Here is a 22284-nt window from a genome sequence, read left to right on the forward strand (position 1 = left end):
CGCAAAGTTCATCAAAACGAAAATGCGAACTGCAAACAACCCCGCAAACTATTACAATATTTCCCGCGCGCCGGTTTATACCGCGCGTTAAATTCATTATGCTGCAGCGCGGAAGTACGCGGTACGGCCGGCGGCCGCCGCAGTGCTCGGCTCTACTACTACCACAATATACACTTTATGCCCCAAAATAAATTTAATAAATGTTACAACCGCTCTTAAAAACTTGGGCTACGCCTGTGGACACTATCGAAGCTGCGATTTCAACAATTAGCGTAATATAAGGAGCTAAGTCCCATAACTTATTTTCTGTGCGTCGAGAAGGATTAGGCCGGCGCGGCGGCGCGCTGAGTAGATAGCGTCGCCGCCACACGCGAGGTCGGTTCACACCGCGACTGGTATAAACGATAAAATGTGAGGTCCCCATTGTCATTTAGGGTCAATTTATACTAGCGCAGAGTCGAAGCGCATCGAAGCGAATTTTATGAATTATAAAACTGAACATAACAAATTCAACCTTAGCTCCAAAACGGTAACGCACTTTAATACTTCTGAGAAATTAAGAGGATACACCAGGGGCGAAATTGAAAATAGTTATTTGAAAATGTATTGCTGTCTCACCAATCTCAAGTCTCCCACCGCAGAGCGCGATAGAGACAACACGACAAAAGTTCTAATAAAAGAACACAAAATCTTCGATTCGTTGTGCGCTGATTACTTCTCCAAAACTTAACCGATTTAAGTACTTTTTTCATTAAAAATTAAAGCAAGGTTTGAGCTGTGTTCCTATGTTTTTTTTTTTTGTATATTTTAGCCAGTTTTGTTTTCTGGGTGTTTGAACATAGATGAAAATCTGGCCATTTTTTTGGGTTTTTGGACGTTCTTATCTTTTTAAATAATAAAATAATGAAAAAAACAAAATCATAGGGACATGCTAATAGTGGCCATAGATATTCAGGAAAAAAATCATAACTGTACCGGCATTATCCAGGGAGGCAACAGGGGACAACGTTTGTATGGAAAAACGGCGGTGTAGACTCGTCTTAAAAAGGCGCGCGCATACGCGCGAATTCGCCTGAATGCCCCCGATTAACGCTGATTGGCCTCGCAGAAGTAATGTATGCGTTACGCTCGTATGGAGTTAAGGTTGAATTTTCTGTCTTCAGTTTTTGGGAATTCCCTTCGCTTCAACTCTGCGCTATTATAAATTGACCCTTAGTACAAAAAACATTGTAGAATCGATCAAATTTAAATACTCTACACCATTTTTATTATTGAATATGCTATTCGACTTAACTTCCGACTACCTTCCGCCCACGGCTTTATTTGCGTAGAAAGAATTTCATGCAAAATTTAATATCAAACTGAAGATTCTAATCATATTCTATACTATTAACGTAGACATCTTCTCAGTTTTTGTAAACACTTACACATTTTTTGTTGACTCCTTACAAAACTGTACAGGTAGAAAGCTGTACAGTTTTCGAAGACCTCTGTATAGTTTTCGTAGACATCTGTACACTTTTCGTAGACATCTACACAGTTTTGACGTGGGAGAGCCATGCTTCGGCATGAACGGGCCGGCTCGACCGGAGAAATACCACGTCCTCACAGAAAACCGGCGTGAAACAGCGCTTGCGCTGTGTTTCACCGAGTGAGTGAGTTTACCGGAGGCCCAATCCCCTACCCTTTTCCCTTCCCTACCCTCCCCTATTTCCTTCCTCACCCTCCCCTGTAATTCCCTTCCCTTCCCTCCCCTGTTACCCCTTAAAAGGCCGGCAACGCACCTGCAGCTCTTCTGATGCTGCGAGTGTCCATGGGTGACGGAAGTTGCTTTCCATCAGGTGACCCGTCTGCTCGTTTGCCCCCTTATTTCATAAAAAAAAAGTTTTGGTTGACATTTCTACAATTTTCGTAGATATCTACACAGTTTTCGTAGGCACCTGCACAGTTTTCGCTTCGAAGACACCGACGCGGCTTTCGTAGATCTTTACAATTTTCTTAGACACCTACACAGTTTTGGTTGACATTTGTACAATTTTCGTAGACATCTACACAGTTTTAGTAGGCGTCTACACAATTTTTGTAGACCCCTGTACAACAACAACTAACACTGAGAGTACTCGTTGACGCCTGTATAGATGTCAACGAGTACTGTATAGACTGTATAGACATAGAGTATAGACTGTATAGTCTTCGTAGACACTTACACAAATTTTCGTAGACCTCTAAACAAGTGTCTTTAGTTGTCTTTAGTGAAATAATTTATTAATATTATATTAAAGTAGGCATTTTTATAATATCAGCCATCATACAAATGTCCAGTGCATGTCAGTTTTAAGACAATATCGTCCGCAGCGTCGCAGAACTCGCTGTACGTGACGACGAAGGTGGCGGACGTGGTGGTGGAGCGGGATGAGGGGGGCTCGCTGGGGCTGACGGTACGCGGGGGGGCAGCGGCGGGGGGCAGCGCGGGTGGTGCGGGGGGGCTGGTGCTGGACAGCCGCGCGCTCGACGCGCCGCCGCTGGTGGTGACGCACGTGCGGCCCGGCGGCCCCGCCTACCGCACCTCGCGCGTCAAGCCCGGCGACCGCCTGCTGCAGGTCGACCACGTGAGTACTCCTTGTCAGATGTCGATGCGCGCACTTGCGAGAGATAGTAATAATATGTAATACATAAATAGGATTCGCGGTGAAAGTTGCTAGCTCTTTCTTAAGGTGACGCCATAAGGTAATTGAAATAAATAGAATCGTGGCAGCTAATTACGTATTTGGTCGGCATAGTCCTACTCATGTGAATAATATTGATACGGAATAATTGTCAAATGTCCCACGTTCCACATTACGTACATTGGGTACCGACTAGTTGGAACTAAAACCAGCTACAAATTGCAAAAACATCTCGTTCTTAACGTTCACTCGAGTCGGTAATTTCTCTTCGGCGGAATAAATAAGCCGCTCATCAGATGAATAGCAGCGAGCGTTAAACAAATAGAGAAAATAAAATTAACCTCGATACCTGCTACATTTAAATGTAACTTTTGCAACTATAGATAATATATCTAGCGTCGATTCTGGAGAAAACAAAGTATACATTACCTAGAAAAACTCATAAAAAAAACTCAAAATATTTATAGATAACTTCCTACATATTGAACTTTTACGAGATCAATTTTGCATGCGATGTTTTTAAATTTTAAACTCCGAAAGTTCTTCTCTGACAACGCGGTCGGTGACAGGTGCCGGTGACGAACAAGACCCTGGCGGAGGTACATGCGCTGCTGTCGGGCGCGGGGGGCGGTGCGGGAGGCGGAGGGGGGCGCGTGGTGCTCACGCTGGAGTACGACGTGTCGGTGATGGACAGCGTGCGGCTCGCCACCGGCCCGCTGCTGGTGGAGATCGAGCGGCCGTGCGGCGAGGACCTGGGCCTGGTGCTGGTGCAGCGGCCCGACGACCTGTACGGCACCGGCGACACCTACACGCGCCAACCCGCCCCCGGCCTCTACATCGACAGCGTGCTGCCCGCCACCATCAGCGACAGGTCGGTGTGAGGCCGGCAAGCCGCAACTCGCCCACCATTACCTATGTGGAGCCCTAAACGTTGGTATACATCGTGGCCGGTGCACTCCTTGGCGATAATTAATATATTATTACATGTCGCTATTTTCCAGGATGTTTTGATGTTCCTTAGGGAGAAAATATTTTCGACATAATATATACACTTCTCATAAATATTCCGATAGGAATTCGGCGGGACGTGATACGGTCCAGCGAGCCAAAGGACGGGGACCTCCTCAAATATTTACGAACAGGCATCGCGGGCCAGTTTTTCCGCCAACCAAATTGGACAAGTTACAAGGGTCCCAAGGGTTCTACACATGTCGCGTTCGACGCACGGCGACGGATTATTTATTCACACGATACATCGTGCCAGGGACGGGCTCGTCGCCCGGACTATTTCTTTGGGTCGGGATCAGTTAACATGGGTCATTACTGGAGGAGTGGTACCATCGTCTGTGTGTAATTGTTGAAAAGTAAAAGAAAAAATAGAAACATAGCGACCCCACCGGGAAGATAAGGCTTTTATTGAGGCTTATACTAAATTTATTTCGTATTAATAATAGAGCAATATCCTACCGATAGTAGGTACTGTGAGTTGTGACGTCACTCGCCACTCGGTGTTTTAAAAAACATACCGATCCACATTTTTCAATGAAACGGAAACGGAAGCGGACATTGGATATACACTTGGAATAGGACGTGTTTAGTAGGTGCGGTGTGTTGTGCGTAGATGCGGCGCACTGCATGCGGGCGACCAGGTGCTGGCGTTCGACGAGCACGCGGCGGACGGCGGGTACAGCGCGGACGAGGTGATGCGCTACCTCGCGCGCGCCGACGCCGGCTTCACGCGCCTGCACGTCGCGCCCCGACACATCCTGCCGCACGCCCCCTCGCTCCTCAGAGGTAGCCGTCTAGTACTTCTTTAGTAGCTGAGGTGTACTAATACTTTTTTAACTTGATTTTTAAAAAGATCAAAAGCAAAATTGTGACCATAAGCAATGATGAACATAATGTTCATCTAAATTAGGGGCTAGTCATTTGATGCGTCTTTTGCGACCTCCCCACGTTAGCCCATAGTCTCACTTGGAAGAAAATTTTTATCATATTGTAAAAAATCCATGATTCTGGCAAACCTAGGGTGTTCCCCAGGGTAGCGGTCTTTCTCCCCTTTTATTTTCTATTTTTATAAATACTGTTTCCAAATTAATTGCATCCAGTTTCCATCTCTACGCTGACGACTTGCAAATTTACCGTCATTCACTCATTGAGGACATTATTTCTGCAATTGCAGAAATTAATCTCAATCGAATAGCTGAATGGGCTAAGTCATTTGGTCTGATGGTTAATCCAGGCAAGTCACAGGCCATGATCATAGGCAGTAAATACTCGATTCAGCGTGTACGTGAACGTGATATACCTCCGTCGCAACTCCCATATCCTCTGTTTACTTTATAATATCTTGTATAATCCCCTCTCTCCATCCTATCTGCTCGATAGATTCAACTTTTCCCGCCCTCCTGACATCCCGTGTAGATCCAGTGTCAGAACAAACCACTCTCTCCCATCCCATCGTTCCAATTTCTACTCCTACTCCTTTACCGTGCACGCAGTCAGATTATGAAACTCTCTTCCCCACACTCTTCGTGACAGTCCGACTATCGCTGTGTTTAAAAGACGATTGAAAGAACATTACCTGCATTCTCAATCACTGTAATCTGTGTTATTATGTGTACATATAGTATTTATATATTATAAACATATTTTTATTTATTGATTTCATATAGGTTTTATAGAGTTTTAGTATAAATAATTAGTTTGATTTTGTTGTAAGTATTTATAATTTATTTAGTTTAATTAGTTAATAACTATTTATTGTGCACATCCTATCTGCTATCTTTTACACTGTATCTCTTCGTAGGGCTGCTGTAAGAGATTTCTTTTAGAAATAAGCAGTTCCTTTGTGTCGTCTTTCTATGTTAATTGTATGTTTATGTTTTTCTTGTGTACAATAAAGAGTTAAATAAATAAATAAAAATAAACTAACTAACATTTATTTTGAAAATATTTATTAATTTAAAACTCCCTACACCAGAATTCGGTTAAAAATTGATAATGATTAGTAAATATAGTGCTAACTAAATTATTGCGTTTCCTTAGTTCTTATGCTAGTTTATTAGTTTTTTGGTTACGACTGCTAAAATTGGTAAAAGCCGGTGATGATGATGACGTGTGTTTCAGAAAACTCGATGTCGGGCGCGTGCACGCTCAATCCCAAGAAGCTGCGGCCGCGCAACTACCGCCAGACCTCCATGCCCAAGCTCGGCCTCCACGATGACTACGGTCGGTACAACGCATCCATTCCCCTTAGATGTGTTTTGTTGTCAATTCCAACTGGATAAGCCAACTCGACTAAGGCCCAGCGACTGGAAAGAGCGATAGCACGACAAGACGTCATCTATTTGGCGTGCGTATTAAAAGTCGGCGCGGTCGTTACCTTCAATTGTAGGAGCAACCGAGTGTGGACGAGGTCAAACGGGACGATAATTCGTTTCAATAAAAGTTTATGGGTGTGAAATGAAAAGGCGAACCCTCGCGCCCTAATCTAAATTCAAATATCAACAAATAACCCTAAACGGCGCCGACCTTAATTACCCGACCGGTACTAGTTTACCGCCCCCGAGCCCGACCGCCGACCACCCTCCACAATAATATGTCGTATATAATATGTTGTGTCTGTAATCGAAGAATTCACCGATGAAATCCCTGTTCTCCTGTCGCAGGCGGCAGTGATGGCGGCGGCGGGGGGTGCACGTGCGGCGCGGGGGGTGCGGGGGGTGGCGGGTGCGGGTGCGGGGGGGTTTGTCGCACGGAGGTGGTGACACTGACGCTGGAGGTGCCGCCGGGACACAGCTCGGGGCTGGCCGTGACGCCCGACGGCCCGCACCTCACCGTCACGCACGTCACGCCACACTCGCCCGCGCACAGGTACCGTACGCACCTACCGTATACGAGTATAACGATATGAAGCAATCGTTTTTGAAATTTACACATGGGGCTCATCGTACGTCGTATAATACGTGTGACGCTGCAGGTCGGGGTGCGTGCAGGTGCGAGACCGCGTGCTCGCCATCAACGGCCACGCGGCGCTGGCGGCGGACGTGGCCAACGAGATCCTGTCGCGGCGCAACGACGCGCGCGCCCCGCGCTACCTCACCCTCAGCATCGAGTTCCCAGTTTGCGGCGCCGTGCAGGCCGCCAGCGGCGTCTACAGGTACGTCATGTCAACGTACGTTGTACGCTTTTCCTAAAATAGTTATCAGTTATCTCAGTATTGTATTCTCCCGGGCGAAGATGGAGCCGGTCGGGGTTACTTCACTAAAATGTTCATCATGTTGCGCTAGACGGAGTCGGAGACGGAGTCGGAGTCGTGAGCGCTGCGACGTGGCTCGCGCGACTCCGCCGGCGAATGTAAATATCCTGCTAATCCTGATGTAATGCTGATATGCATGTGCATTGCAGCGTGCGGCTGTCCCGTGGGGCGGGCGGGGTGGGCGGCGCGGGGGGTGGCGGGCTGGGCGTGACGCTGGCGGGGGGCGGGCGCGCGCCGCCGGTGGTTGCGGCCGTGCGGCCCGGCTCGGCGGCGCACCGCAGCGGCGCGCTGCACGCCGGTGACCAGCTTCTCGCCGTCAACCACACGCCTCTCCACGACCTGTCGCTGGTGAGTGCGCCGAGCCACGAAGGATAGCTCGAAGGAGATGCAAAAAATGTAGATAAAATATAATAATGTAAAGTGAACCCCTCGTGTGACAGGACGCGGCGTTCAACATCCTGCAGAGCTCGGGGTCGGACATCGTGACGCTGAAGGTGCGCAAGCCGGGCGGGGGCGGGGGCGGCGGTGACGGTGGCGGGGGGGCGGGGGAGTGGGGCGCGCCGCTGCACAGCTTCAGCTGCGTGGAGACGCGTGCGCTGGTACACACGGCGTGCCGCTCGCCGGCTGCATCCCCGCGCGGGTCGCCAGCGCCGGCCGCGTGCCCGCGCGTGTTCGCGGTGGAGCTGGTGCGCGCGGACGGCGGCGCGCTCGGGCTTACCATCGCCGGCAGCGAGGACGCCACGCAGCCCATCCTACTAAGCGGACTCGTGGAAGGTTCGTCCCCCCCCCACCTGCCTTGTGTTTTATAGATTATAATATTCGTTAATATTTACCTTCCTACAATAATAATTATGCGTCACATTTGTAATGTATTTTTGCGTCCCTCCTCAATGCAAAATGCCAAAATGTTATGTTAGTTTTAATCGCCCTCTTATATTCTAGTTCTGAATTCTGATTGACGTGCACATGTGGCAGCATGTAAATATGCTGCGATTCAGACCAGCACTGTGTCTCAAGTCAATCGATTCGACTCTCGGTCCAATACTTTCATCTTATGTATCGTACATTAGAATATGAAAGTATTGGAACGAAGTTCCTTATCGAGCGTTGCGAAAGAGGGCTAGACGGAAGAAGTTGTAACTACATGATACAAAAGTCACCGGTATATTACAACTAGAGCAAAAATGCTATAGTTGTAAGCCGTGCGGTAGCGCGTGTTTCTCTCTCTGTCTGTCTCTCTTTTTTTATTATATATTTTCTTTTGCATTTTTGTTTTTTTTATAACTTCGTTCCATCCGGGTGTCCCTTGCCACCTCTCAAGTTTGTTATTAATTTATTATTAAATTTAATTATTTATTATTATTAATTTGCTTTGTCTAAAAACATTTTCCTTATCGAATTAATGATACAGACGAAAAGGAGATAATAAAGATGTATTTTACTTTGGGAACAAAAATCGAACTCGAGTAATAAAGGTATTTCTAAATTAGTTTCGCAGGTCTTGTTTAAAAACGCCTGTAATTTTCCAGCGCGAAAAGAAAATTGAGTTAGAGTAATTCTGAGAAAGTTTATGCCCGCGGCCGGGCTCGTGGGCTGGTTGGGAAAAATATTATTAAAAAAATATGCCATTTTAATAGCTTTAATGTATGTCTAACAGTTACAGGTTATATATTATGATTTATGACATTAAAAAATAAAACATAATATACAATTATTATGAGTAAACGTAACGACTATTCTCAAATGGCTGAATTCTGTCCGTAGCGGTCATTGACGCCCTGTCAAAAAACTTGTCACATTTCATCGTTTTCTATACAAACCGCGATTGACAATGAAGTGACAGATATTTCTAGTCGAAGGGTGATATCGTATTTTGCATACTCGATGTGGACACAGTATGAAGTATATCACTTCGAACTCAAAAATAGCTGAAAATTATCATTCTTAGTGTCTAAACACACTAGGCCGAAAAACCGCGGCCAAAGTTCGGCATGATTACGCCTGCAATGTATTTTCAATTGCTGATGACACACCGAAATTGCATCGCGTTATAATATTGTATGCGTAGCGCATTGCAATTTGCAAGCGTAATCATGCCAAACTTCGGACGCGTGTTTTCGGCCTACTGTGTTTAGACACTTAAAGTTACCAAGAGGTTTTCCAATGAGTATATTATAATAGTGTGTCTTTTTATAAGAGTTCAATTTATATCCTAAGTAACAGAATACTAAACGGTGCCAATAGTTACAATTTCGTATTTTTTGTTTAGTGACGGGTTGGTTATGAGCGCGTGATATTAATGTGTCCTAGATTGTTATAATATGCAGCAAAATGAAACTTCGCAGAAACAGTACTTTTTTTTCAGCATAAAAAAGTAGTAGACTGTCTACTTCACCGTTCAAAATATAATTTTAAAATAATTAAATAATACCCACATACCATAATATTTTACATGTCAGTCAGACGTTACTCATACTCGGTGTCGGTACAGGCGGCCTGGCGGAGCAGGCGGGCAAGCTGCGCGTGGGCGACGAGCTGCTGAGCATCAACGGCGAGAGCGTCGCCGACAAGCCGCTCTCCGAGGCCATCCGCCTGCTGCAGCACAGCGGCCCGCGCGTCCAGCTGCAGCTCTGCCGCAAGCGACCCGGTGAGGGGACACCCGACATACTAGTAACTCCGAGACCCTCCCCCCTACTGACTAATACAGAGGGATTGACGACGCGTCTACAAGGTGTAACGAAACTAAGTGATAATATTATACTTTAGGGTATGTACGTGTTCACTGTGAAAGTAGCAGCGCTGAAAGAGCAAATTTTTTGTAATTTCTACGGAAAAAAATCATGACGCGCGAGCACGTCATGATTGTTTTCCATACAAAGAAGAAGAAAAAATACTCTTTCAGTGCTGCTACTTTCACAGCGAACTCTTTATACGGGTAACGGGACCTATATACACCCCAGAGTATTATAACTTTGTTTTGTTACACTCTTTATGGGGGCCCGACATCCGTCTTAACTAATATTAATCTATTACGGATACTGTCGGCTCGACAGCTCGCTTTACATCAATTAATCTGACGTTGTAGGGCCGCGGCGTCGAGTTTCCACCGTCGATCTAGCTGCTAACGGTACTAACGGGCCTAGGCCTAAGGCTAGCCCCGAATGATACTAACGGGGGTACCTGCTCGTGACGGATGGTACATCTTAGATAAAATATTTTTTTTTCGATTTCTGACTCGTGTAAAGCGAACGCTAGCTTTTCGTGTCGCAGGGTCCGCGGAGGGCGAGGAGGGCGGGGCGGGCAGCGGCGAGGGGAGCGGCGCGGGGAGCGGGGAAGGGAGCGGGGCGGGCAGCGCGCGGGAGTCCAGCCACTCCGCCTCCAGCCCGGGCCTGTCCAACGACAGCGCGGTCGGCTCCTGGGACCAGACGCCCGTGCGCACTGCCGCCCCAGGTCAGACTCAGTGCAGACGATAAGACTCTAGATTATAGATATCGTGCTGGAGAGACAAACCCCACATTCCATTAAGCGTTCAAAACGCTCATAATAGAGGGCGTAATTATTTATATTGAGCGTTTTGATCGTTTTTAACGCTTAATGGAATGCGGGAAAACAACCAGCTTATTAAGTTTATGCCAGCGCTTTAGCCGTTTATGAGGTGGCAGCGGGCATTGTTCGGAGAGTCTGCCCCGGCTGTTCCCGGCGCTCAGTGTTAGCTATTTTAATTAAGATTATAGATTAGCTGTGATGGCGTCCAGCTGCATTATTAATTTATTATACACCGAATCGACCGTTTTAAAATATTATAGATACTACAAAATTCTCTAATCTCTATATTATTATGCTTATGGAGACGATCGTTATCATGTCAAGCACGGTATTTCGTGGTCCCAGTTTTTAAAGTAACTCAGTTATACAGGGTGTAACAAAACTAAGTGATAATACTTTAGGGTGTGTACGTGTTCCTTGTAGAGAGTTCACTGTGAAAGTAGAAGCGCTGAAAGACCAATTTTTTTTCTCTTTTGTATGGGGAAACTCATGACGCTCAGACCCTTCCCCATACAAAAGTGAAAAAAGTTTTTCGTCTTTCAGAGCTGCTATTTTCACAGTGAACTCTCTACAAGGAACATGTACACATCTTAAAGTATTATCACTTATTTTTGTTACACTCTGTATTTATCAAGTTAACTTAATTTTTAAAAGTTGTGGATCGGTACCTTACATCACATAATCCAATATTGGCATAACATTCACACTGCCAGCGACATCTAGTTTTGTTTCGGTGAACCAAACATTATTGCTTTTTATCATAGACATAAGAATTAAAGGTCTTTACTTTTTATAAGTAGTAATTATTATTATGAGTATTATAGTAATGTGTTGTTACATTGGTCTCTAATTTTAGTAGTTATGTCTCAAGTCACAGTATAATATATATAACTAGACGTTCCGCGCGGCTTCGCCCGCGTAAATTAGATATTTCAAAGACAAATAATTATTAGTCCACAAAAATAGCCTATAATCCTTCACCTGGTCTACTTCTTATCTGTGCCAAATAACAGAAAAATTGCTCCAGTAGTTCGTGAAATAAGCCCTTTCAAATAATTTCCCCCGTTTTTTCCACATTTTCCTCTATTTCTTCGCTTTTTTTAGCGTTAGCATGGTAAAATGTAGCCTATAGCCTTTCTCGATAAATGGGCTATCTAACCCTGATTTTTTTTTTTAAATCGAACCAGTAGTTCCTGAGATTAGCGCGTTCAAAATATAAGCCCTATCAAATATATTTCCTCCCGTTTTTTCCACATTTTCCTCTATTTCTTCGCTCATATTAGTCTTAGCGTGATAAAGTATAGCCTATAGCCTTCCTCGATAAATGGGCTATTCAACAATGAAAGAATTTATTTAATCAGACCAGTAGTTCCTGAGATTAGCGCGTTCAAACAAAAAAAAAATGATATGTTGTATACTAAAATCTGTTTGCTTCTACGTCTACTCAGTGATGATGACAGTGACCACGGCGACACTGAGCTACTTTTTGTGGTTCCTCTTTTAATTTAATCATAATGGTCACATGTCGAGATGCCTAGAATTAGAACGGGATATACGGATCCGTGAAGACCAAACTTCGCTAGGAGCTTATAAACATAAGAATACACGGTTTCTCGGAAACGGACGCGATTTTAAAGTGCACTAATCTCAATCCACAGTGGATACGGACGTGATCGAGTACGCGGTGCCGGACAAGGTGCGGCGCGAGTTGCCGCTGCCGGATTACTCGCTGGACAGCTCGCTGCGCTGCCAGTACGTGCTGCCAGACGCCCGGCGCCGTGCCACCCGCGACGGCGACCGCCGACACATCGAGCTGCTCACCGCCGGCATGCGCGACTGCCGCCTGCACGACTACCTGCCCATGGGCCCGCGACCCCCCAGCCCTCCCAGCCCCCTCTACGAGAACGACATCGCCGGTGAGTCGACATGTGTTATGAGTTTTATCGTAGATGTCTACCTTCAACGTCCTATCTTTTGTTCACTGGAACTACGACAATGTTCATATCACAAAAATGTCATTGTCCACGAGATGTCGTCGGGGAGAACCCCCATATTGTGACCACACGCGTGTGTGTGTGTGTGCAGGTTACGGGGAGTCGCTGCGCGTGGTCCTGTACAAGGACGCGATCTACGACGACTACGGGTTCTCGGTGTCGGACGGCCTGTACGAGCGCGGCGTGTACATCAACCGCATCCGTGCCGGCGGGCCCGCGGACATCGTCGGCCTGCTGCGCCCCTACGACCGCATCCTGCAGGTCACCCACACTCACATACTACTCCGCGTTTGTGATGTGTGTCCCTTATATAGAGTTCACTGCGAAAGTAGCAGCGCTGAAAGGGTATTTTTTATGATTCGTATGAGCAAGCGCGCCAGCACCATGTTTTTGCCCATACAAAACTTTAAGCAATCGTATATTCTATCAGAGTTGCTACTTTCACAGTGAACTTTTATACAGGGGACTCATACACACCCTAAAGTATAATCCCTTTGTTACACCTTGATTTATGTGACGTGTCAGGATGTGACGTATAATGACATATCGTGTGTCGTGCAGGTGAACGGCACTCGCACGGTGGAGTTCGACTGCTGCCTGACGGTGCCGCTCATCGCCGCCGCCGGCGACCGCCTCGAGATCGTCGTGCAGCGCGCCGCCGCCTCACGGGTGACCACTCTCATCCACACTAATATTATTATAAATGCGAAAGTGTGTCTGTCTGTCTGTCTGTCTGTCTGTTACCTCTTCACGTCCAGGCCGCTGAACCAATTTTGCTGGGCATGGAGATAATTTGAGTCCCGACCTTTCCCGGTACTCAAATGTCCTTACATAGAATACATTTTATCCCAGAAAAATGTACGGTTCCCGCGCGTTTAACGAAGTTTGGCACAACGGAGGTGCGGGCGTCATCGTGACGACGGCGATGACGGCCAGTCGACATCGGCATCTTACCCCCGCGGAGAGATCGACTCCGACCCCCGCTACTGTCGCGAGCGCTCGCCGCCTAGCCCGGGATTGTCTTTGATCCCGGGAACGAGAGGATCGTATGAATACGTAATCGGTGCCGAAGCACGTCCGAGTTCAAATATTTATGTTATCGTTTTCATTAATTCAAATATAATAGGAAAGTTTTTGTGATGTGAGATGTTCATTATATAATAATAATGAACATCTCACATCACAAAAACTTTGCCGCTCGCTCGGCGAGGCCTTCTCGCTCTCGCGCTAACGTCTCGCGTCTCATGCGTCTCATTTGTTTCAGGAGCCGAAACCCATCAGACTGGACGACGCCTCCAGCCAGAGTGACAGTAGTGTCGTGACTAAAACTATATAGTGCTCGACTCGCCTCTAAGAGTGCCCCGAACTCGTCCCGGACGTTTCTAGATAGTTAATAGTTATTACAATACGAGTACGCATTACGCGATCGCCGCGACCGCAGTGCGAGAGCTCCGATCTCCGGGGGAGTCGTCGAGTGTGTTCGTTTGTTACGGATTTGAACGAGTGATGAGTGATTATAGATAAATAAACACAAAAGTTTTTTAAAAATTTGTGGCTACATAATAATTATATTCGTTGTATATCTTTTTTTAACATTATGTAATTTCTTCATCAATATTTATATCTAAAATCAAACAAATCTAATCGTACCATGAAAATCGAACGAAATTCTTAAAAATTGTACTTACATGGTGAAACAAATGCACCATCGAAGAAATTGGTTCATAGGCAGTCGACGGACCTACGCGACGTCATTTGGTCAGATAAAGTCAGTGAGGGTGGTTGATATTCTATTTGCCACCAGCTGCCTTAGCATATTATGGCGTCACTAGACGTACGAAAGAATCTAAACTTTGACAGATTTACCGGAAGAACTGTCAGTTCGAAATAAGAAAGTTTCTTTCATATCTCGATTTTTTCCGCTATCATTTTCAAGCATGACGACCATTTTTGTCCGCATTTGACAACTTACTTTCTTGAAACTTCCTTACTTTATTTCCATCGGAATAATCTACATTACAAAAGTCCTCGACATACCTACCAAAAAAATATTTTGTGACATCATTAGCTTCTTAGTTCTTTGATATCTAAAAGTATTAAAATCAGTGGTACATTACCGTTGCTATGGAAAGAGTTTCTTGTCTTTGTCCACTTTGAAACCAATGTCGATGGGTAGCGCCATGCTCGGGGAATAGTACCTACATTACGCACCTAGGGCAGGAAAATAAGAAATGTCTCAGATCACATGTAATTGTTGGCCGAGGCGAAGCCGAGGTCAACAAACATGTGATCTGAGGCTTTCTTATTTACTGTCCATGATGCGTATACTATTTTTGTCATCGACGGAGGCGGAAAACGGCAACATCGGTAAGCGTAGCGGGAAGAAAGTTGACGTTTTCCGCCCGGAGGTGAGAAAAAGAAATTTAGAAAGCATTATATTCTTTGAAGAATCGACTGGGCAACGCCATGCTAAGGCAGCAGGTGCCGCTATGTAGCCTTAGGGTCTACCTGCTATCGTATCAAATAGACAAAATACTCGGTACCCGCAGGCTTAGCACGGTCACCATAGAAGTGGTTTCTTTCTACGGAAGAATAGACAAAGTGACAGTTACCCCGCGTTCCATATTTTGATGTTAAAAACGATCAAAACGCTCGAAAGTACCGCGCGTTCCATTTGATGTTAAATACGATCAAAACGCTCAAAATTCCTCAAATTTGAGCATTTAGATCGTTTTTAACATCAAATGGAGCGCGGGGTTAGACAAAGGAAATCCGCTATTATGTCACTTAAATCTATCAGTATGTCGATTCTTTCCTATTTCTACTGTTGTTACAGCTGAACCTGGGTGGCAAATAAAATATCAAATATCCTCATTCAATGTTAGTCGTGACTCGTGATCCCTCGGCTGGGTTTGTTATAACACGACCAAATTACATAGGTCCGTCAGTACATTTTATAATCACTCGTTATGTCGTGTGAGTCATCGACCGAGATGTGTAGTCGTCTTGTCGAACATCGCCCCGCGGACTCGCGACTCGCGATCGCGCGCTCCGGACGACTCTCACAATGAAACTGTTCGATATTTACAATAAATTACAAAATAACATTCAGTTCTATTATTACTCGAGTTACTGTGGTGCTCCGAGGAATTCTTCACGACAATATTCCATCTACGAAATGCAAAATATTATATGAAGTAGCGCGCGTCTAGTACTCGCCGAAGACGCGGCTCGGTGTTCCCCAGATCTCGGTCGAAGATAAACGAAATCTCATTTTGAAAATGACAATTTAAAAATGAAATCTTTTTAAAATACGTCTGCTTCACCGAAACCGTTTCCAGAGATTGCGATCTCAGCGTTTGTAGTCCGACTGCGAGTAGATGGTGTCGCGGCCGGCAGAGCGCCGCGCCCCGCCGCGCCGATCCGCCAGATTTTTGACCACAGGCACTGTTATAAAGAATAAACGCTTATTCGATAATTTGAATTATAGTTACAGTTATGGTCAAAGTTAAGGTCTGTCAGTTTTGGTCTTTATAGTCCATTGAAATGTTACATGCTTATGCATAGCTTTGCATTTTTAGAGGACGCAATTTTAATTTTTGACATGTGGCATGGCAGCATCTTGTGTTGGAGGCAGTGATGATAAATTAAATTAATTTTTAGTCACTGTCTTGGCAAATCTTTTGTATGACAAGCCGTGTAGTCAGTCGTCTTTATTACCGCCGTATAAATCTATGAAACAACGTTCACCAACAAGAGTGAGCAAAGATGGATCGACTTCCTCACTTAGCGCGGTACCACTACATAATTCAGGTCTGAGGTATTTTTTGTAAAACTTATTAAAAAAAGTTAAAGAGCAAAAAAGAAAATAAAAAAAATCTCTCTTTCTTGCTTATAACATTTTTAATATTTAATTTAGTGTAAAAAGTTATAATATAGACATAATATTTGTAGGCAAACTAATTTGCAACAAATTATGATTTCACATTTTTTTGTACTTTACGTACAGTTTCCTAGGTATCACGAAAATATGTTGTCACCCCTTTTTCCAAGATGGCAGTCGGGGGACAAGAGTGGCGACCCCACAAACTTGTCGAGGTTAAGCTTCTATTGACCCCCTACATGTCCCAAAAATAAAATTGCGTCCTCTAATAAATGCAATATTTGGTCCTTAAATTGTAACATTTCAATAGACTATTAACAATAACTATAATTATTGTGGCCACAGAATTTGACCGAAGTCTGTTGCTAATATTAATGGGGTTGAGGATATAAAATGATTTGACACTTCATTTGACATTTTGTTATAGTTAAAGTTATAGTAAGTTGGTGCAAGTTGCAACCCACCTTTAATTATTGTGACTCCTGATGACCTTGTCGGCTTACTCCTGTAATATGAATCGATATTGTAAATAGTAGAAATTTAATTTCGGGTGTGACGTTTTGTATCGACACGGTACAGTACTTATGTAAAAATCCAGCGAGGAATCGAATTTTATTGTTAAAATATTATATAGAAGCGTTAGGAAGTTTGTACATAATATTTAGTGTTTACCGTTGTTGAAGCAGACTGATAGCCACTTAGCGTACCGCCCGACGATCGGGCGTTCTCTAGGGTTATGTTTTGTATTTTGTGTAATAGTAAGTGCTTTAATAATAATTATAATAAGACATTTGACACCCCACGAAGACTATGTACTTTCCGAATATAGTATCTATTTTGGGTTAGTTGCAGTGAATTGTTGTAATAATTTTATTATTATGTAAATTCTCCGGTCAGTAGGTCCACCGTCCGTCGATTGACACTTAACTTAAAAAAATGAAAATTATACATCGTTTTAAATTTGATGTTACTAATTTGTTATGTAATTGAATTTACTAATGTAACTAACTTAATTTAAAAAAAATAACTGTAAAACGGGAGGTGCTACTGACCGAGGGAGAAAGAAAATTCATTCCGTTTTTTAGTAAAATTGGGTGTCTTTTCTGTTAACTCCGTAGCTCTATGGTCTCGTAGAAGAGGCGGTCGCGCGTTGTTACGTATGAGTACACAGTACGCCGGATACTGTACAGTGTACAGGTAGATAGGGTAAATTGTTATTGATGATTGTTCTACGAGTTTATTGACGAGATGTGGTGCGGTCGGCGACAGGCGGCGGGCGGCGGCAGCAACACAACGCGACACAACACGCGACACGTTACGAGAGACGCGACAACGCGTCGCACAGTGTTTTGCCACTATTTTATGCCCCTTCGGGTTAAAAATTATCCACGAAAGGAGGTCAAAAGGAGGTAGAGTAGTATTGGATCGGTCGATATTTTTATTATTCTTTAAACATAATATTTTCTATGTCGTTCATGCTACGCGTTCTAAAAAATAAACTGCGAGTTGTGACAGAATTTGTTTTCGAAAAATTAAGAAGCTTTTGATTCCTTTATTTGGGCCCCCGTGCGACGTCATGCGTTCATGAACCTCCTGTGACAGTATGTAAAAAACGCACACCCAAGGCTGTCTTGCGAACGCTTATTTGCGAATATAGCAAATTATTTTACTGTTTAAAATTAAAGTTCTGAGTTTTTTTGGCGGCACTTTAGTGACGCAAACTCATAGAGTTTAACTTTCATGAACATTAAGGCCAGGTTATCACGGCGCGTTGCGTTTCGTTGCGTCGTCGCAACGCAAATATTTTGACGCATAGCCAGCGCCTGTGTCGCTGCGCCATCGCAGCGTTATTACGAAGCAACGTCAACACCCCCTTCCTTCATCTCGGGGGCTGCTGTCCGTCATGTGTGCCTTGCGACGACGCAGCGCACCGTGTGAACACCTTGGTTATTTGTATGTAAAACAACGCAACGGCAGCGCTGCGTCGACACAACGCGCCGTGTAGACTAGCTCTAACTTATTTGCTTGTGGTCACAATTTTGTTAATAGAGCTCGACAACTGAAAAGGCTTTAAATGAACGTGGCGAAAAAAGGAACTAACGCCGCCACCATACACAAACGCCATTTTTTACTTTGACATATTTTTGACAGTTCTCTTTTACCAACAGCGCTCCCGCCCACGTTGATTTAAAGCCTTGTCGCACTTTGCGTTAAAATTGCGACCATAAAAAATAAAGTTGATTTTCATCAATGTTACTTATTAATGGGGCTAGTGTTTGTGTTGACTGTTGTGCAGTCGCTACCCGCCACTCGCCACTCGCCACTCGCTAGTCGCGAGTCTAGATTCATTTTATTTTTGTACTTATGTAAAATAATTTATATCGTCAATTAATGTCTAACTATTGTTTACGAAATAAAGAATATTATATAGATAATAAATGATATGCGTGATTTATCGCTGAGTTTTATTTTCTTAATATCAGTGTGTGACTTAATAATTATGGTGCATGTAGTATGTTAAAATTAAAACGGTGTTTTAGAAAATGCTGACCTGCAATAAAACAATTCAATCTTTAATAAACCACAGTCTAAATGCTCCGAGTCGAAAAAGTTACTTTAATATAACGTTTAAAAACCGACTGCAAACAATAAATTGAAACAGGAGGAGGGCTCGAAAGTCGGAACGAAATTAAAGCTTCAACTCGAATACTATTTTAAAGTCGTTTGTGAATAAATGCGAAGGTAAAAAATATCTCAGATCTCCTCGCCGGTGGTCTGTGCGAAATGTTTCTTGGAGTGCCGCGGAATGGCAAAGTTTATGCATAATTACCGCCTCATTTAAATATTTTCCCCGCTAAAAGCATTGTATAAAGTTTTTGATGTGTGCAGCGCGGTGACGAGTGACGACTCGTTAGTTGCCGGTGCGGCGCGTTGCGCGATGTGGCTCTCGCTGCAGCAGCCAGCAACACTCGCGCGCCGCACCGCACCGCGTCGCACCGCACCGCGCCCAGCTGAACACGGCACGCAGCACGCGGCATGCCACTCTACCCGCCAACAGGCTAACCTTTTTTTTTTTTTAACGGTGAGAAACGTGTCACGCATCCCTAGCGGCCCGGGGGAATGGTCGCCGGGGTATGTGGGACTCCCCAGGTGCTGCGGTAAGGAGGAGCACCCGGGGTTACCCACTAAAACCCACCGGTGCCTCCTTACTCCGCTACGCTGCTGGGCCACCGGACCCGCCTACGAGGGCGATATCTGCGGCAGCCCAGTTAGCGGCGTCTGCTTGATCAGACTCCTCCGCAGCAAGCTATTAAGCTCTGCTGAGCCTCCCGTCAGCAGTCCGAGGCTTCGGGCGCTCTTCTTCCAGGCAGGGCTCGTACAATGGGCAACGGATTCCCAAATCCGCCGCCCTAGTCCTGATTACGGCGGGAGCTGGCGCTCATGTATGGCGCGCCTGCGCCCTCCGCGCCGTCTTCGAAAAACAGCGGCGTCTGCTTGATCAGACTCCTCCGCAGCAAGCTATTAAGCTCTGCTGAGCCTCCCGTCAGCAGTCCGAGGCTTCGGGCGCTCTTCTTCCAGGCAGGGCTCGTACAATGGGCAACGGATGCCCAAATCCGCCGCCCTAGTCCTGATTACGGCGGGAGCTGGCGCTCATGTATGGCGCGCCTGCGCCCTCCGCGCCGTCTTCGAATAAATAGAAAAACATAATAATTATTATTATAATATATTTTATAATATAATTATTATTATAATTATTATTATAATATTAGGTTATTGAAAAACTGATAAATAGACGTATACTTAATTACCTTGAAGAATTTAACATTATCTCTAGTTCGCAGTTTGGCTTTAGACGTAATAAATCTACAGAGGATGCTGTATTATCTTTGACTTCCTTTATAACTGAACAACTGGATAATAATTTAAAATGCCTTACAGTATTCCTTGATTTAAAAAAAGCATTTGATACTGTTTCGGTGCCTATCCTCGTTAAGAAACTAGAGGCGATTGGCATACGAGGTACTAGCCTTAAATTACTGACTAACTACTTACAAAACCGCTTACAGATGGTAAAAATAGACAACCATGTTAGTAATCCAGCTGATATTACTTACGGCGTACCACAGGGCAGTGTTCTAGGGCCTACCCTCTTTCTCATATATATTAATTCTCTAACCAATATGAATTTGAGGAATGGGCGTATTGTTTCATATGCGGATGACACAGCACTAGTCTTTACCGGTGCTTCTTGGGAATCAACATTCAAAGCAGCTAATGTTGGTCTGTCTAGGGTAGCTGATTGGTTAAGTCTCAATCTTCTCACACTAAATATTTCAAAAACAAATTATATATGTTTTAGCATAACTGAAAAATCCCAACCAAATGTTAACTTCTCTCTAGCCATTCATAACTGCGGACAAGCTAACTATTTAAATAGTGACTGTACTTGCAGTAAAGTAACGAGAGTCAAGTTTGTTAAATATCTTGGAGTTATGCTGGATCAGGCTCTACGATGGAATTCTCATATTGAGTACACCTGTAGTCGTATTCGGAAACTTAATTGGATATTTAAAAAACTGCGACACGTCACAAACAGAAAACTATTAAATCAAATTTATCTTTCTTTGGGTCAGTCAATAATTGGATATTGTATTACGGCTTGGGGCGGTGCTAGTAACGATAAATTCATTAACATCGAAAGAAGCAAACGTTGCCTGCTGAAAATAATGTATCGTATGCCGTATCGGTTTCCAACAGAAGAACTCTACTCTTTGTGCAAACTTTTGTCTGTGAGGAAACTCTACGTGCTGTCTTTAGTCCTAAGATGTCACAAATACTTCGACGGGTGCAAAGTAAAAAGAGTCATCTACAAAACAGCAACTTTTCAGGAGAGCGCATAATAGGAAAAAATGCTCCCATTTTGTCAATTTCCGATCAAATTTATTGAAATTTTTATCATTGTTTCATTATTTATTAATGAATCCACATGTATATTTAATTTCTTCTAATTATGTTTAATTTACGAGATATTGTAGTTGTCTGCATCTACATTGCGCTTGAAAATATGACAACTGAGTTAACTACCACTTGGTCGTTTCTACGTGGGAATTAAAAATTATATTTATTAAAGTATTTTTACCGATTACTAGTACGATTATCAGTAACTACGTAAAGTGTAACACTTTATATTATTAAAATTATTATTAAAAGTAAGTTATATTATTAAAATATGAAGTTAAACGTTTTACATCTTAAACACACCAAGTTCAGAACATAATTGCGTAGATATCTTTTTCTACGTTGTTGATTCGGTGCAAGGTACACGATTTAGAAGGAAGTTAAAATATGAAATACTAGCTTTTGCTCGCGGCTTCGCTCGCGTGGAATTTGAAAATCGCGTAAATTGCAAATATTCCCGTAAGCTCCCTTAGAAACATGATGTTTTTCCAAGACCAAAAGTAGCCTATGTTACTTTTCATCCTTTCAATTAAGTTTATGCCAAAAAACAATACGATTTGTTTCTTCGTTAGAGCGTGAAGGAAGGACAAACAAACAAATAAATAAATAAACATATTTTCCCATTTATAATATTAGTATGGATATACTTAGGAATCATTCATTTACTTTCGTAAAAATCGTATTTTCTCACAACAAAAATGAAATTCTGTGTCAATACTTTAATTATTTTAAACTAATTTAAAAATTATTCAGTATCATTATCAGTACAGGAACTATGTTGTAAATTATTAGGCAGAGGCTTATTAAGTCTTTGTACTTGGCACTTGTAAGCATGATGGGTTCATTATAACATCATAAGCATCGCCGGACGTTTTACACCATCGGAGGGGTGCATACGATTTTTCAGAACACAAAATGAAATTTTATTTCAACGATTTCTCAATTGCTTCTCGTGATCACAGAGATCCCAAAACC

At 43.8% G+C, this 22284-nt stretch overlaps 1 protein-coding gene across 1 annotated transcript in view; it reads left to right on the forward strand.

Annotated features, from left to right (window-relative positions):
* The window catches only part of LOC121731102 (glutamate receptor-interacting protein 2), a 143142-nt gene extending 129159 nt beyond the window's left edge, over positions 1-13983 (forward strand). Inside the window, exons 4-17 of the mRNA XM_042120441.1 lie at positions 2356-2609; positions 3236-3537; positions 4288-4460; positions 5796-5915; positions 6407-6542; positions 6649-6828; positions 7077-7275; positions 7368-7701; positions 9419-9574; positions 10264-10377; positions 12132-12389; positions 12559-12728; positions 13029-13136; positions 13732-13983. Of these exons, the coding sequence (XP_041976375.1) occupies positions 2356-2609; positions 3236-3537; positions 4288-4460; positions 5796-5915; positions 6407-6542; positions 6649-6828; positions 7077-7275; positions 7368-7701; positions 9419-9574; positions 10264-10377; positions 12132-12389; positions 12559-12728; positions 13029-13136; positions 13732-13803 (2576 nt within the window). The 3' untranslated portion in view covers positions 13804-13983. The remainder of the gene's footprint in view (positions 1-2355; positions 2610-3235; positions 3538-4287; positions 4461-5795; positions 5916-6406; positions 6543-6648; positions 6829-7076; positions 7276-7367; positions 7702-9418; positions 9575-10263; positions 10378-12131; positions 12390-12558; positions 12729-13028; positions 13137-13731) is intronic.
* Positions 13984-22284: the final 8301 nt, after the last annotated feature.

The sequence above is a fragment of the Aricia agestis genome, chromosome 10 (assembly GCF_905147365.1).
Source record: "Aricia agestis chromosome 10, ilAriAges1.1, whole genome shotgun sequence".
Lineage (NCBI taxonomy): Eukaryota > Metazoa > Arthropoda > Insecta > Lepidoptera > Lycaenidae > Aricia > Aricia agestis.